We start from the raw sequence: 11,829 nt of genomic DNA, 5'->3' as shown, positions 1-11,829 counted from the left end.
GCTGTCCTTATAGATGTCCTGCACCACCCTCACATATTTCTCTGGTGCGGTTCCTCTATTGGGACCCTTGCATGTGCGTTATCTCCACGTTTATCATCTGGACCTAGCACCTTTCCGGTCTTCATTCATCACATCCTCAAAGTATAAATAAATAATATAAATATAATAATAACAACATAATAGAAAATAAAATTGTATGACACCATTTACGTGTCCACGAAATGCGTTTAAGAGTCAGGCTTGATATTTCTGCTACCTGTCTTGGAAAGTTCTGTTCCCGATTGGACTTTTTCATTAGGCAATAAGTGTCTTGGCTCTCAGATCAAAGGCATATTTTTTTCTACAACACTTTATTGAGATTTTGCAAACTCCAGCCTCAAAATAATTGTTATAATCACTTTCAGAGTCTTCGCTGCCATCATCTTGCATCTCTATCATCAACAGCAGCATCATCCTCAGGGTTCAATAACAAAGTTACATCCACAAGGACTAATAAAAGTAGTAAATCAACAATTAAACAACTGTTTGACATGCTATAAACACACAAAGGACTTTTTTATTCAATTTTTTTTGTTTGATTCACAACCCTAGTTCTAATGTCTATATTTCTTTACAGTAGAAAAATAATGTCTTGATTTCTGGAGTTCTACAATTGAATTCACTTCAACAGGAGGTATTCAAAATCATCACTGTAAAGTAATCGCTGACATGGGCCAAATCGATCATAATCAATCACAAGAGCATTCTTATAACAACAGCTATTTAAAGGTGTCACGTTCATAATTTCCCTCAACAGCACACAAAAAAGGAAAATTACACACACACCAAAAGACAAATACAAAGAAGGTACATTTTAAACATTTCATTGAAGAGAGGAGTATTAAACATGAAGAAGAAGAATGAAATGAATTACAAAAAAAGAAAAGAAAACTCACACAATCATATACAAAAGCAGAAATAACAATTGGAGGTGTCTGTAACAGCTGGAAGTGTTTCAAAAGTGAACTGAAGTACCATCAAAGCACATAAACTGTTTGCAACATAGAAGCCAAATAGTACCTCAGATTAAGCAGCTCTTTGGGTTTGTCAAATATCTTAAAGTTAGTGTCTAAACATACCTAGTGCACCTGTAAATTGTGTAAGCTATATAAACCATGCAGTGGAGACAACAGAGCATTTTGGCTTAAAACCGATGCTCATTCATGTTACTGGCAAAGGACAACACACAAGCAACGTCTCTACAGCAGTGCCGGGGATGACAGACTGTCGGTGTAACTCCATGTGAACTGTGCGCAGTCAGACACCCAGCTGTTTGTTCAGCCGGCTGAGTGCGTCACCGACGATGTCAAGCTCGTGTCGCAGCTCCTCCACCACACTGTTGATGCTGGGAGTGTCTTTTAGCACGTCCACACTCTGGGTGTAGGGGTTGTATCGAACTGTGAAGGGACGCTTGATGGTCTTGGCAAACTCCCTGAAATGAACAAAATATTAAATAATATATCAGCAGTTTAGCTTAAAAAGCTTACTTGCTATTCTTGCTGGGTCTACCTATATATTATAGTGTACAAGTTAAATGCTGAGTAATTAAGCTCACCTCATTTTGACTTTGGCCTCCTCAAAGCTGTCTGACACAAAGTAGACATCCTGAAACGTTGTGATGATGCATTCTTGCTTGGATGTAATTTTGGGGTCAAAAGGCATTATCCTTGCATTACCAGAGAGCGCATGCTGTCAGAGAGAAACACAGTGGAGATGTTGAAAACACAACTTGATCATTTAATAAATGTGCATCTATATTTTCTCATCAAATAAAGATTCTTTATTATGTGTCTTGAGGTGGAATTTGATCAAGATTATAACGTAAAAAGACTATTCTGTCTGTGTTTTTAAAGCTCTTTGGGTAAAGGTGCCCACTGTACCATCCTGTTTGGATGTCTTTACCTTGAGCTCACTGATAGATGACAGAAGTCCAGCTCCATAAGCTCGCAGCTTCCCCTCTTGTTTGCATAGACCAAACTCCACAGTGAAGAAATAGCACTGCAACCCAGAAGACGAACACAAGCAATTAGGATGACCTTGTTGGATTTTGAAAAAGAAATATCTTCATAAATATTGTTTGAAAATTAGATTGCAGCAGTGACTCTTACAGTGGCCAGTTTTTGAACTGAATCATCGGAGGCTCCAAGTGAAGCGAGACCAATCTCCTGAGAAAACTGGGCGAAGCTGGGCTCTGCGAGCAGCGGGACGTGGCCCAGCAGCTCGTGGCATGTGTCCCTTAATAATAAAAGAAAACCAAATATTAAAACCAGAATTAACATTTACATTACATATTTAGATATAGTTTTGGTTAGTACTCACGGTTCAGGGGTGTACAAGGGGTCGGAGCTGTGCCGCACATACTGGGTGCAGTGGAAAACGCGGAATGCCAAACCAGCAAGAAAGTCACGGGGGGACAGGTAACCTGCCACAGGCCTGATGGTAAATCCAGTACGTTCTGAAAAGATAGTGAAAATATATGAGTGATTGCACTGTTAAAAGTGAACAAAATGATTTAAATCAAAGGAATATTTTAATCAAAATTGATAATTTACCCCTGAGGAAGCGTGAGACATCTTCCAGCTGAGGGATGTTGTCCTCTCGACATTCACAGTATTTGGACAGCAGTGGCAGGTTCTTCAAGTATTCCCGGCAGGCGTGGGTCGGGTACAGCTTGTTGAGCTCCCTGTACACAACACCCCAAGTCTTCACTTCCTCCTGTGTGAACTCAATACGAGGAATGGGATCTCCACTGGAAAAAGACAGAAAGAACTCCATAAGAATCGTGATTTTTTAAAAATACAATAGACATTTAAATAGATCAAAACTTACTGTTTGTAGGCCATGGCAAGATCTGCAAAATACTTTCGCCTTTTCCGATAGACATTGTCCTTGAAACCCTGATAAAGAGAAACGTAGGAAATATGAGAATGCTTCATTTTAAGGGAGTTTGGTTTTGTTTTCTGAAGTGAAGCAGCATGTTGATAATGTACCGGATGGTCAGCATCCAGTTCAGATCCATACATCAGGACTCGGTTAGCACACTTATCCAAATCTGAAATCTTCTTTGGGAACCAGGGTACTTCATACATATCTGAGAACAGAAGAAAAAAGGTGTTCAAATCTAATATTGTACCTTTAATTCAGCATCTGGAGTGTATTCACTCACTACTTTCTCACCTTCCTCGCGTAGACAGGAGTTATCTGGAGGCTCCATATCCACCACATTCACATGCTTCCGAAGCAGCTGGATGATTTCATTCAGTTGCTCGTGGTTGCTGTCACAGTCCACAAAAATTTCAAACTCAGAGTTGCGTCTTTTGGATTTCCTGGACTCAATGTGTACAAGGTTCACGTGGTTTTCCTGCGAGAATAAAACAAAAGAATTCTTTATTCATTTCAAAGCTAAAAATGTGTCGCAATCAAGTCATTCGGTAAAAAGGAGCAGGGTTGGGGGATGTACCTGGAAGAGTTTGAGTGCCTTTACAAGCCCCCCAACTTCATTCTTCAAGGAAAAGATGATTGTCGCTCTCCCTTTCTCTGATGAATTCTTCTTTTCGTTGTTTTCTTCAATTTTGGTAAAGGTTGACTTGTTTATCTGAAAATGATCAACAAACACAGAGAAATTCAGGTGTGTTTAATAGGGAGAAAAAAAAACAGTGGAGCAAATGAACTTTTGCTAGCCAATTTAAATTGGCTTTAAAATAATAATAAAGTCTACATAATACCCTTATCCACAGACTTGATGCAGAGCTTCTAATTACTTAAGACTATAAAACCATCCTAAATAACAACAATAGTAATCCTATAAATATAAAGAACTGCAGACAGTCAGTCAGTGTTTAAAACATACACTGGCAGGTATATTTGTTACTCTAAAGGGAATCATTGGCTTTTTCTTGATATCGCTGGTGTAAAAAATGAGTAATGGAAGTGCAGTGCATGCGCACAGGCAGGGCTCAGATTAAGGCTGACCAACTTCTTTGTCCAGTTCAGCACCTCGGATAGCGCTCTCACGTTGACGCGTGCCTGTGCGCGCTGCACACGCCAGGGGAAAATTATTTTAATCCTGCCTCAGATTTTAGCAGCGAGGCTGTTAAGATGCCAACAGTACAGAATAACTAATCTGTTTTGATTGACTTCAAAGTCTTATCCTTTACTGCTGATACTGATACTGCTTATTAAGAAATTTTAAAAAAAACAAAAAAACAAACAAACTTAACCCCCGCTCCCCCCCAAAAAACTTTAGAATTTGTCATCAAACAATAGGCACATAATGCCAAAGTCCAACGTTTAGACGGGATTAAAAGGATCACGCCCCTCACGTGAAACAATTAAATTCAGTTAAATTATTTCCTACCACACTTCGCCCTTCGTACATGGTGTAGACCGCGCGGCACACCAGTTTTCGGTAAGCCCTTGCCGGTAGTATCCCTGAAAGCATTAGTGCATGGAGTCTGGATCAGGACGCTGCCTGAGGTCAATTTTTTGCGTCTCGGTTTAACGAAGATGAACTTGTCTCTGCCTCAAGGAATCGCCTTACAGCAATCTCATTTGGAGAGCGGGGAAGCCTATTATTAGCTCCCCTCCACTCTGAAATCTCGCCACACTTTAGGGAAGCTCTTAATCACTATAGCGCGCACGTTTTTTAGGCCGTTAAGTGGGAGAACATCGCTTCCCCTCATCAAATGCTTTACTTTTTATAGTTGTGAAATAAATACGAAATAAAAAGATATCATCTTTTTTTTTTTAATCCAGGGGTATCAACGAGAAACTTATAAAAAAAAAAAAATTAGATTTTTTTTAAACAGGTGTGATCACATTGGCATCTGCATGCATGGGGGTATAATTTGTCCATCTTTTACTTTAATATGATTTAGTGACGTTTTCCGCTGTAAAAACTGCCTTAAACGTCGTTGATTTTTTTAAAATTTCAGTTTAAACGTGTGTTTTTCTTTTTATCTCCATGTCTAAAACAGATGAGATATTGTCCTGGAGTACCTGTCAGCGTTTTCTTTTTCTTTTTTCCCCTTGCATGTGCTTGGAGACATCACATACTGCAGGTTGATCGGTTTATCTTTTATCTCCTCTGTCTGCGAAGGTTGCTCAGCGTGAGCACTGAAGCTTCTTTTATCATACCAAATTCAGATGTCTCTCTTTCTTTAACCCTCTTAACTCTTTGACGTAAATTACCGTATAACAAAACGGCTTAAATTAATCTGCGCTGACGACAAAGTGAAAGCTTATTCGTTAAGATGACCCGCACCGATCTCCCCACCACTGTCCAAAAAAGTCACTTAAAAACAAAACAAAGTTCTTCATCCTGTTTGTTTCTATTATTTTATCGAAGATAAATGAGTTTCTTTAAGATATATCTTCTAGAATAATAAAACCTTCCTTCTTCTTCTCTTTCTGTGACCTTCTTACCTCATTGTTCAGCAATTTTTCTTCGAAGCCGAGGTTCATAGAGTCAAAAGATCTTCCTCTACGTGGTCCTTCGATTTTGTTTGAGTACATGTTAAAGTGCTGCTGTTCTTTTTCTTTTTTTTTTTTTTTTTTCCTTTTAGGCCTTCTTATTTAATTGGCTTTCCTCTTTGCAAAGTGGGGTGTCTACTGTGGAGTGGAGCGCCGTGCTATTTAACCGCACAGAGAAACAGGGAGGGGGCAATAAGCTCACCCAAAGCAGCAAATGGAAAAGGAGCAGCAGCACCGCCCACATCATTAGGGGGAAAGGGGTGTCTTTTTAATTCACCGAAAGGCCCGATCAGTCACGAAATCAGATTTTACTGAGAGAATACCAATCACGTTTCACGCCTATTAGGAAGCTTTGCTCTCTCTCTCTTTTAAATGTTTGAATTATTTAACTATCACTAAATATATCAAATGTGAACTCATGTTAGATTGGCACACAGAGGTCATTCTTATTGCTTGCTGACACCCTGGGACAAAGAAAAGGTTAAGGTTTAAGATTTAAGTAGCCCACCAGTCTTCCTTCCAGTGATCCAAACATGCCCCCCTTCGAAATCCCGCACCATAAGCTCCTCTAAGTTCTTGCACATAACAGACATAATCTGCATGTTTTCCATTCTTTAACACAATGCACCTTTTTAAATAAGATCAAGACAGCAAAGCAGAGAGAGCTTCAGAGGCCTTTGCAGGCAGAATCAATGTGAAGCAGTGCTGGATGCGAGAGACCTCATTACTTTAAACAGATAACACCACTGTTTACTCTTAAGCTTTAGTCACCTTACACATAGGACGGGTGAGATGTCTCTGGCTCTTAGCAAGGTCTTTTAGCTGCCCGCTGATCTAATGTGATGATACATGTGGCTAATGCACATGCTGGTTGTCTCAGGTGGTCCTGGGCTGTGTCACTCGTGACACAGACAGATGCTTTACACAAGCCAAGCAGGCAGTGAAGGGAACTTCCCCCTCAGATGTTGTGTAAGGTAGAGCCGGAGCTAGAAGTGTTCACCTTCATGGTGACTTCATAATGTTAGAGGAAGATGTCACATCTATGTGGGTATCAAGTTCACTCTGGTGTGCATTTTAGTCAATCAGCACCCAGCTGGTCGTTCATTTCCATCTACTGGTCACACACTGACAGCCTCTTCAGACTTGCACTAGTGTGATGTGGTCATAAAGTTTGTAGCAAAGAACGTGTAAACATGTTCATCTTACTGTTAGCTTAAGCTCCTTATTGCTTCCATGTAGAAGGTGAGCATTTCTGCTTCACTGTGCAAACACAATATGCACAGCCTGGGTAACAAAACACAGGCTGAACATAAACAAATCACCATTTTATTAAGTTACATTACATTAAGAAGCGCTGAAACAGCAATTCGGTTGTTGTTTTAGGGAGATGAAATAAAAATGGCAGTAAATCATTTAAATCCAGATACCCAGCTTTGGGTTTGTGATAAGTTATAAGATAAATTTCCCTGGACTGTTGTTCAGACACATATAGTGATTGAAAGATGTCCTGATGTGTGGATTTGATCTCTTCAGAGAAAAGTTTGCTTTGAATCAGAAACAGAGTCACAAAAAGATAATTAAAAATACAGCACATATTATAACTAAAGAAAAACAAAGTTAAAATACTTTAATTCAATCCTAATTTCAAGACCATAATAATAGTATTTCATGGTAATAGGAAGAAAAAACAAAACTATAGTAATTACATATACCAAAAAAACTAAACTGATTCAAAATGTCGTAAAATATGAAGGAATCAGAGCAGATCATTTATTAAGAATAAATCAGTCTCCATACAATGCAGTTTAGACCTCTGACAAAGTCCAGAGGCTCTTTACTTACACCACAATATGTTGAAGGTTGTTAAGAAGACTGCTGCTGTGTAAAGCAATAAAGTGTGCTCTGGTAGGTATTGTAGCCACTAGAGAAATGCTAATAGATGGAACATTTTTTTCCTCTGTACAGTATTGTGTCTTGCCTCTTGAGCACGAGGAGAGGAAAGCAGCCCAATGAACAGTGTGTCAGTATTGTTCAGGGCTCACTAACGAACTGTACCTTTCAAGAATCAAGTAAGACAGCCTTGCACACGGGGCAGCGAGCACATCCAAATTCACTCATAATATAATTTCCACAGATCTCACTTTTATGCTGCACAGGCTCTGGCTATGTCTTTGATGTCCTTGTATCTTGACAGCTCCAGGACCAGCTCCCCTTTGTTTAAAGAGAGTCAGAGACCATTAGAGTTTAAAAAGCATCGGTTTATCTGCCTCCTCCTGTCTTATGCTAGGAATATAATTTTCTTTTAAATCATGTTTAAACAATAATCTAAACTATTATTAACAATGACATGTGGCTCGTGCCGTTTCTGCTTTACCACTCAGAGGGGAATTGACTCAAGGTGCACTGAGATGCTTTAAGCCAACAACAAGGGTCAGAGAGTGCAGCATGAATAAGATGGCTCATTCTAGTTTGTTCTCCTGATGACTCACCTCTCTTACGTCAACAGTAGCCTCTTGATAATTAAGATGAAATGCTACGATGCAACAATATAGCTAATAATAAACACCAATTTGAAACCCTGTTGTCAAGCTGGAGTCTAATAGTTATATTATTGGAAATTATATCATGAAAATTGTGCAAAACCTCTTTTGTGAACACACTAATCACACAAACCTAACCTTTTTTGGTATAGTTACAGAAATACTTCTACTTATACTCTATTGTTCTTGAACTCAAATACTCTTAGACTCAAAACAGATTTCTTCCAGCTTTTGATGAGGTTTTTCATGCTCTTCTAGAGTAAGATAATGAGACTACTCAACACATTAACACATCCGATTACAGAAACATAACCTACTTTAGAAGAAACCAGCCATGGGATTCTCTAAAAGGCCTGCTAGGCTCATCAGGCAAGCAAAGTTGTGTTTTAAGAGTTTCAAAGGAAAACGTAGCACGTATAAGTCACTGTACACACTCTTATTCCTGTGGTTTGTGACAGACATGACTGAGTGTGTTAAAGCTGCATGGTAGCCAGTCTGTCCCAGTTCTGTTCCCTTTAATCAGAGGGATTTATTCACAGTGTCTGAGCATCAAGCTGCAAGAGATCTCTCTGGCTAATCTCACCCATGGCTATGGCTAACATGCGCATTATGTGTATTAGATATATTACTATATCTCACAGAGTGTTTGGAAAAAGAACAACAATAACTCACTGCAATAACAATGAGCATTCATGGTGCACTCTCCATGGAGAGGTCAGGGGTCACAGTGCAGGAGGTTTTGCTCAATGATACTTCAGCAGGGCAGATGCCACCTTTTGATTCACTTACTCCTTCCCTAGTTTAGAAATACAAGGTTGTAATAAAGAATTACATTCGCACTCACATGTTCAGTATACACCAACAACAGTTACACATACACAGCACAAAACTACACAGTAAAGAAGTAAAGGCTGAAAAAAACACGATCAAACATGTCTGTTTGTTTGGGATGCAATAAGAAAGTTGAGAAACACTTATTTATCATACAAGATCATGATTAATCAAGCTCTAATAAGGAGCTTAAATACTGACTGAATGTAAGTATTTTGGTGTGCTATTATGTGCTAGCATTTATATGATGTAATTATAAATACATATGTAACCATTCACACTGGACACGTACAGGTACAGATTTTGTAGAGTTAGAAAAAAAGAAGGGGAATTTACCCTTAAAATTAAGGCTTCATTTAATATCACAGTAATTTGATTAATTAATTTTGTGATTTTATAGTAACTTTATTTATTAATCTAGTGATTTGATATGCATTTATTCATTTATTTAGCAATTTTGTGATTTGACAGGCTTCAGTTCAAGTAAAGTAGTGATTCTTCTTCTTCTCAAAGTAATTAATAAAGACATTATTGGAATTCGTTTAATGTGTTTTATTGAACAAACTCAGCCACACCAGTGGGATGGGATATCTGTGCTCCGTTCCCAGCAGCTGATTATAAGACCAGTGTTTGAATTTCCAAATATCCAAGGTCTTCTAATAGCACTTCATCAATAGCATTCCAGTCTTTCACCTAATCCTGAGCTCTGTTTCAACAACTAACTAATCAGAGCAGTGAATGGTCAGCTTGCGTACACTTCCTGTGACAGGGCTGCTTCTCTTTAATTAGCTCCATTTCTTTCAATGCAGAACAAACAGCAACATATGCCACTTGGTGACAGGCGTCAGTGTACACAAGAACCAGCAAGAGCTGCGCCCATAAACACCTGCTGCATTCAAAACAGACGAGTTAGACGTGATGCAAAAAAATGATAGAGCATCACTGAACATGTTCCGCATGTTCTGTTTATTCTGGTGTCGTATCAGATCATGTAAAAAATAGAATTAGTTAAAGTGATGGCAATGGCAGTATTGCATCCCTAAATGTAACAGATTCACCAATACAAGCAACTTAAAACATAATTCAAAAGGAAAAATATAAAGGATTTTTTAAACACAGCACTTCTTAAAAAACAAAAATACATTAATTAATTTGCTTACGTGATACTAATTTATTTTATGAAATCATTTGCCTTCATATGTGCCGAGTGTGATTACACTCTAATCATGATGTCCAGATCAAGGCAAGCAAATATAACTCTCATAGGCTGATGTCTAACTAATATGAAACACAGATTAATTCATTATTCTTAATTTATAATTATTATATCATTAAAATTTAATAAATTTATTCGGTGATTCACAACCTTTCCGCCTCTCTATAAAAGAGACGGAGCTGCTACGTAGCGCCCACGCTGTGTATTTTATCATTACAATTTCCTTACTGATAACCTTATTATAGAAGCACAAAAGGCGGTTAAGGCAAACGCAAATATCGTCGCAGCCACATCACTTTTTGGCGAGCAGGAAAGGTCAGAGGCTTTGATATCCAGGGATAACGTGACGGGAACGTTTTCATTGTCAGTCTGTTGACAGGAGATAGAAAGCCAGGGAACTCAGGAAATGAACTGAAGGGGGCTTTGATTGCACCCACTAGCATCACGCGTCTTTATTAACACACCTTAACCAGGCGGATCTGAATAGGACGGGCCGTGGAATCAAAGGATGGGGACGTGACACTGCACACGCATTCTTCATCCCTTCATTATCGCTCCTCCTCCCCCAGCAACAACCGCTAGAACAGTGTTGGGGCCATTCTGCACACTTGTGACAGCTCAATTATGATAACCCAGGCTTTAGAAAATGTACTTAAAGCACATTAAAAGATCAAGTCACAAAATCATAAAAATTAAACGTCTGCTGATTTTGACAAATTCATTTTAATCTTAAATAGTTAAAATTTCTAATTTCATTGATGCAGTCCCTCAATTTAATATTTAATATGTTTCTTGGTGTAGAAGAGACTTTTATTAACTCCTCAATCTACAAAGAGAACATTTCCATGTCAGTGTTTTATAAAAGCCCTTTCACAGGATGTGACCTTAAGGTTAACCCAAAATTCAGTGTGAGGGAAAATGTTATGTCATTTAAAAGACCAACACATTTGTGGGCAAAAAACAAAGAAATCACTGACATCCAAAATCAGGCTGTGACAGGTCTGACATGCCTCGGTGCCAGTGATGTGTATAATACGCCATCCATGCAGCGAAAAGTCTGCTGTGTTGTGTTCACGGAGTCGGATCATATCAACTCTCCATGAAGACTGGCAGACCGACAATAAGGTTTGGCAGGGCAGCAGGAAACATCTGGGCTTCACCCTGATCTCAGTGACATGACACGCCTGGAAGCGAGGCTCCAAGACAGAGTAGCGAGCACAGTGCAAGTCACTGGCTACAAGCAAGCTTGACAGGCCAAGCGCGATTACACTCTAGCCATTTACAGCACAAACAGGTCATGACGTCCAGATCAAGACACTGGTTACCTCAACCTACGTGGTTCATGGGTGTAGCTGACTCTCAAACACGTGTTTTGTTTTGTTTTTTTCTCCCCCTCATAGGGCGATCTGTCTCACGTACACTCGGGATTTCCATTAGAAAGAGCGTTCACATCAATCCAAGCTTTAATTAAAAAGCTGCTATATTCACAGAGCCTTCCTGAGCTTTGCTGGAAATGCGCAGGTTCTCCTGCTCTTCTCCATGAGTGGGCGAAATGGGGTATTTGGAAACCAAATGAGTTCATTGTTGCCAGGCTCAAGCCTTTCATCTAATTTTATTGTCCTTACAAGAGTGACTGTCACCCTCTGGTAAACACTTGATGTTGTCATCAGCATTAGCATCATTACTCATATGCTTAAAAAGGTGAGCCCATATACTTAGCTCAGTTTTATC

General features: G+C 39.1%; 1 protein-coding gene across 1 annotated transcript; it reads right to left on the bottom strand.

Annotated features, from left to right (window-relative positions):
• Positions 1-339: 339 nt before the first annotated feature.
• tph1a (tryptophan hydroxylase 1 (tryptophan 5-monooxygenase) a) lies at positions 340-5,599 on the bottom strand. Its single transcript, XM_031748159.2, has 11 exons — positions 5,464-5,599; positions 3,500-3,634; positions 3,217-3,400; positions 3,030-3,130; positions 2,869-2,936; positions 2,592-2,788; positions 2,359-2,494; positions 2,148-2,274; positions 1,942-2,037; positions 1,595-1,728; positions 340-1,471 (listed from the first exon to the last, which is right to left on the bottom strand). The coding sequence occupies exons 1-11, from the start codon at positions 5,551-5,553 to the stop codon at positions 1,297-1,299; spliced, it is 1,443 nt and encodes a 480-aa protein (XP_031604019.2). The 5' UTR covers positions 5,554-5,599; the 3' UTR covers positions 340-1,296.
• Positions 5,600-11,829: the final 6,230 nt, after the last annotated feature.

Source organism: Oreochromis aureus, linkage group 7 (genome assembly GCF_013358895.1).
Source record: "Oreochromis aureus strain Israel breed Guangdong linkage group 7, ZZ_aureus, whole genome shotgun sequence".
Lineage (NCBI taxonomy): Eukaryota > Metazoa > Chordata > Actinopteri > Cichliformes > Cichlidae > Oreochromis > Oreochromis aureus.
The sequence above is the reverse complement of the archived record's forward strand: the minus strand, read 5'-3'. Positions and strand labels throughout refer to the sequence as shown.

Excerpts from the sequence above, each read along its gene's own strand:
- tph1a (XM_031748159.2), bottom strand. The coding sequence starts at position 5,553 with ATGTACTCAAACAAAATCGAAGGACCACGTAGAGGAAGATCTTTTGAC. Across the intron at positions 3,401-3,499 it reads AGGCACTCAAACTCTTCCAG|GAAAACCACGTGAACCTTGT; the intron begins GTACATCCCCCA and ends TTATTCTCGCAG. Across the intron at positions 2,038-2,147 it reads CAGTTCAAAAACTGGCCACT|TGCTATTTCTTCACTGTGGA; the intron begins GTAAGAGTCACT and ends TCTGGGTTGCAG.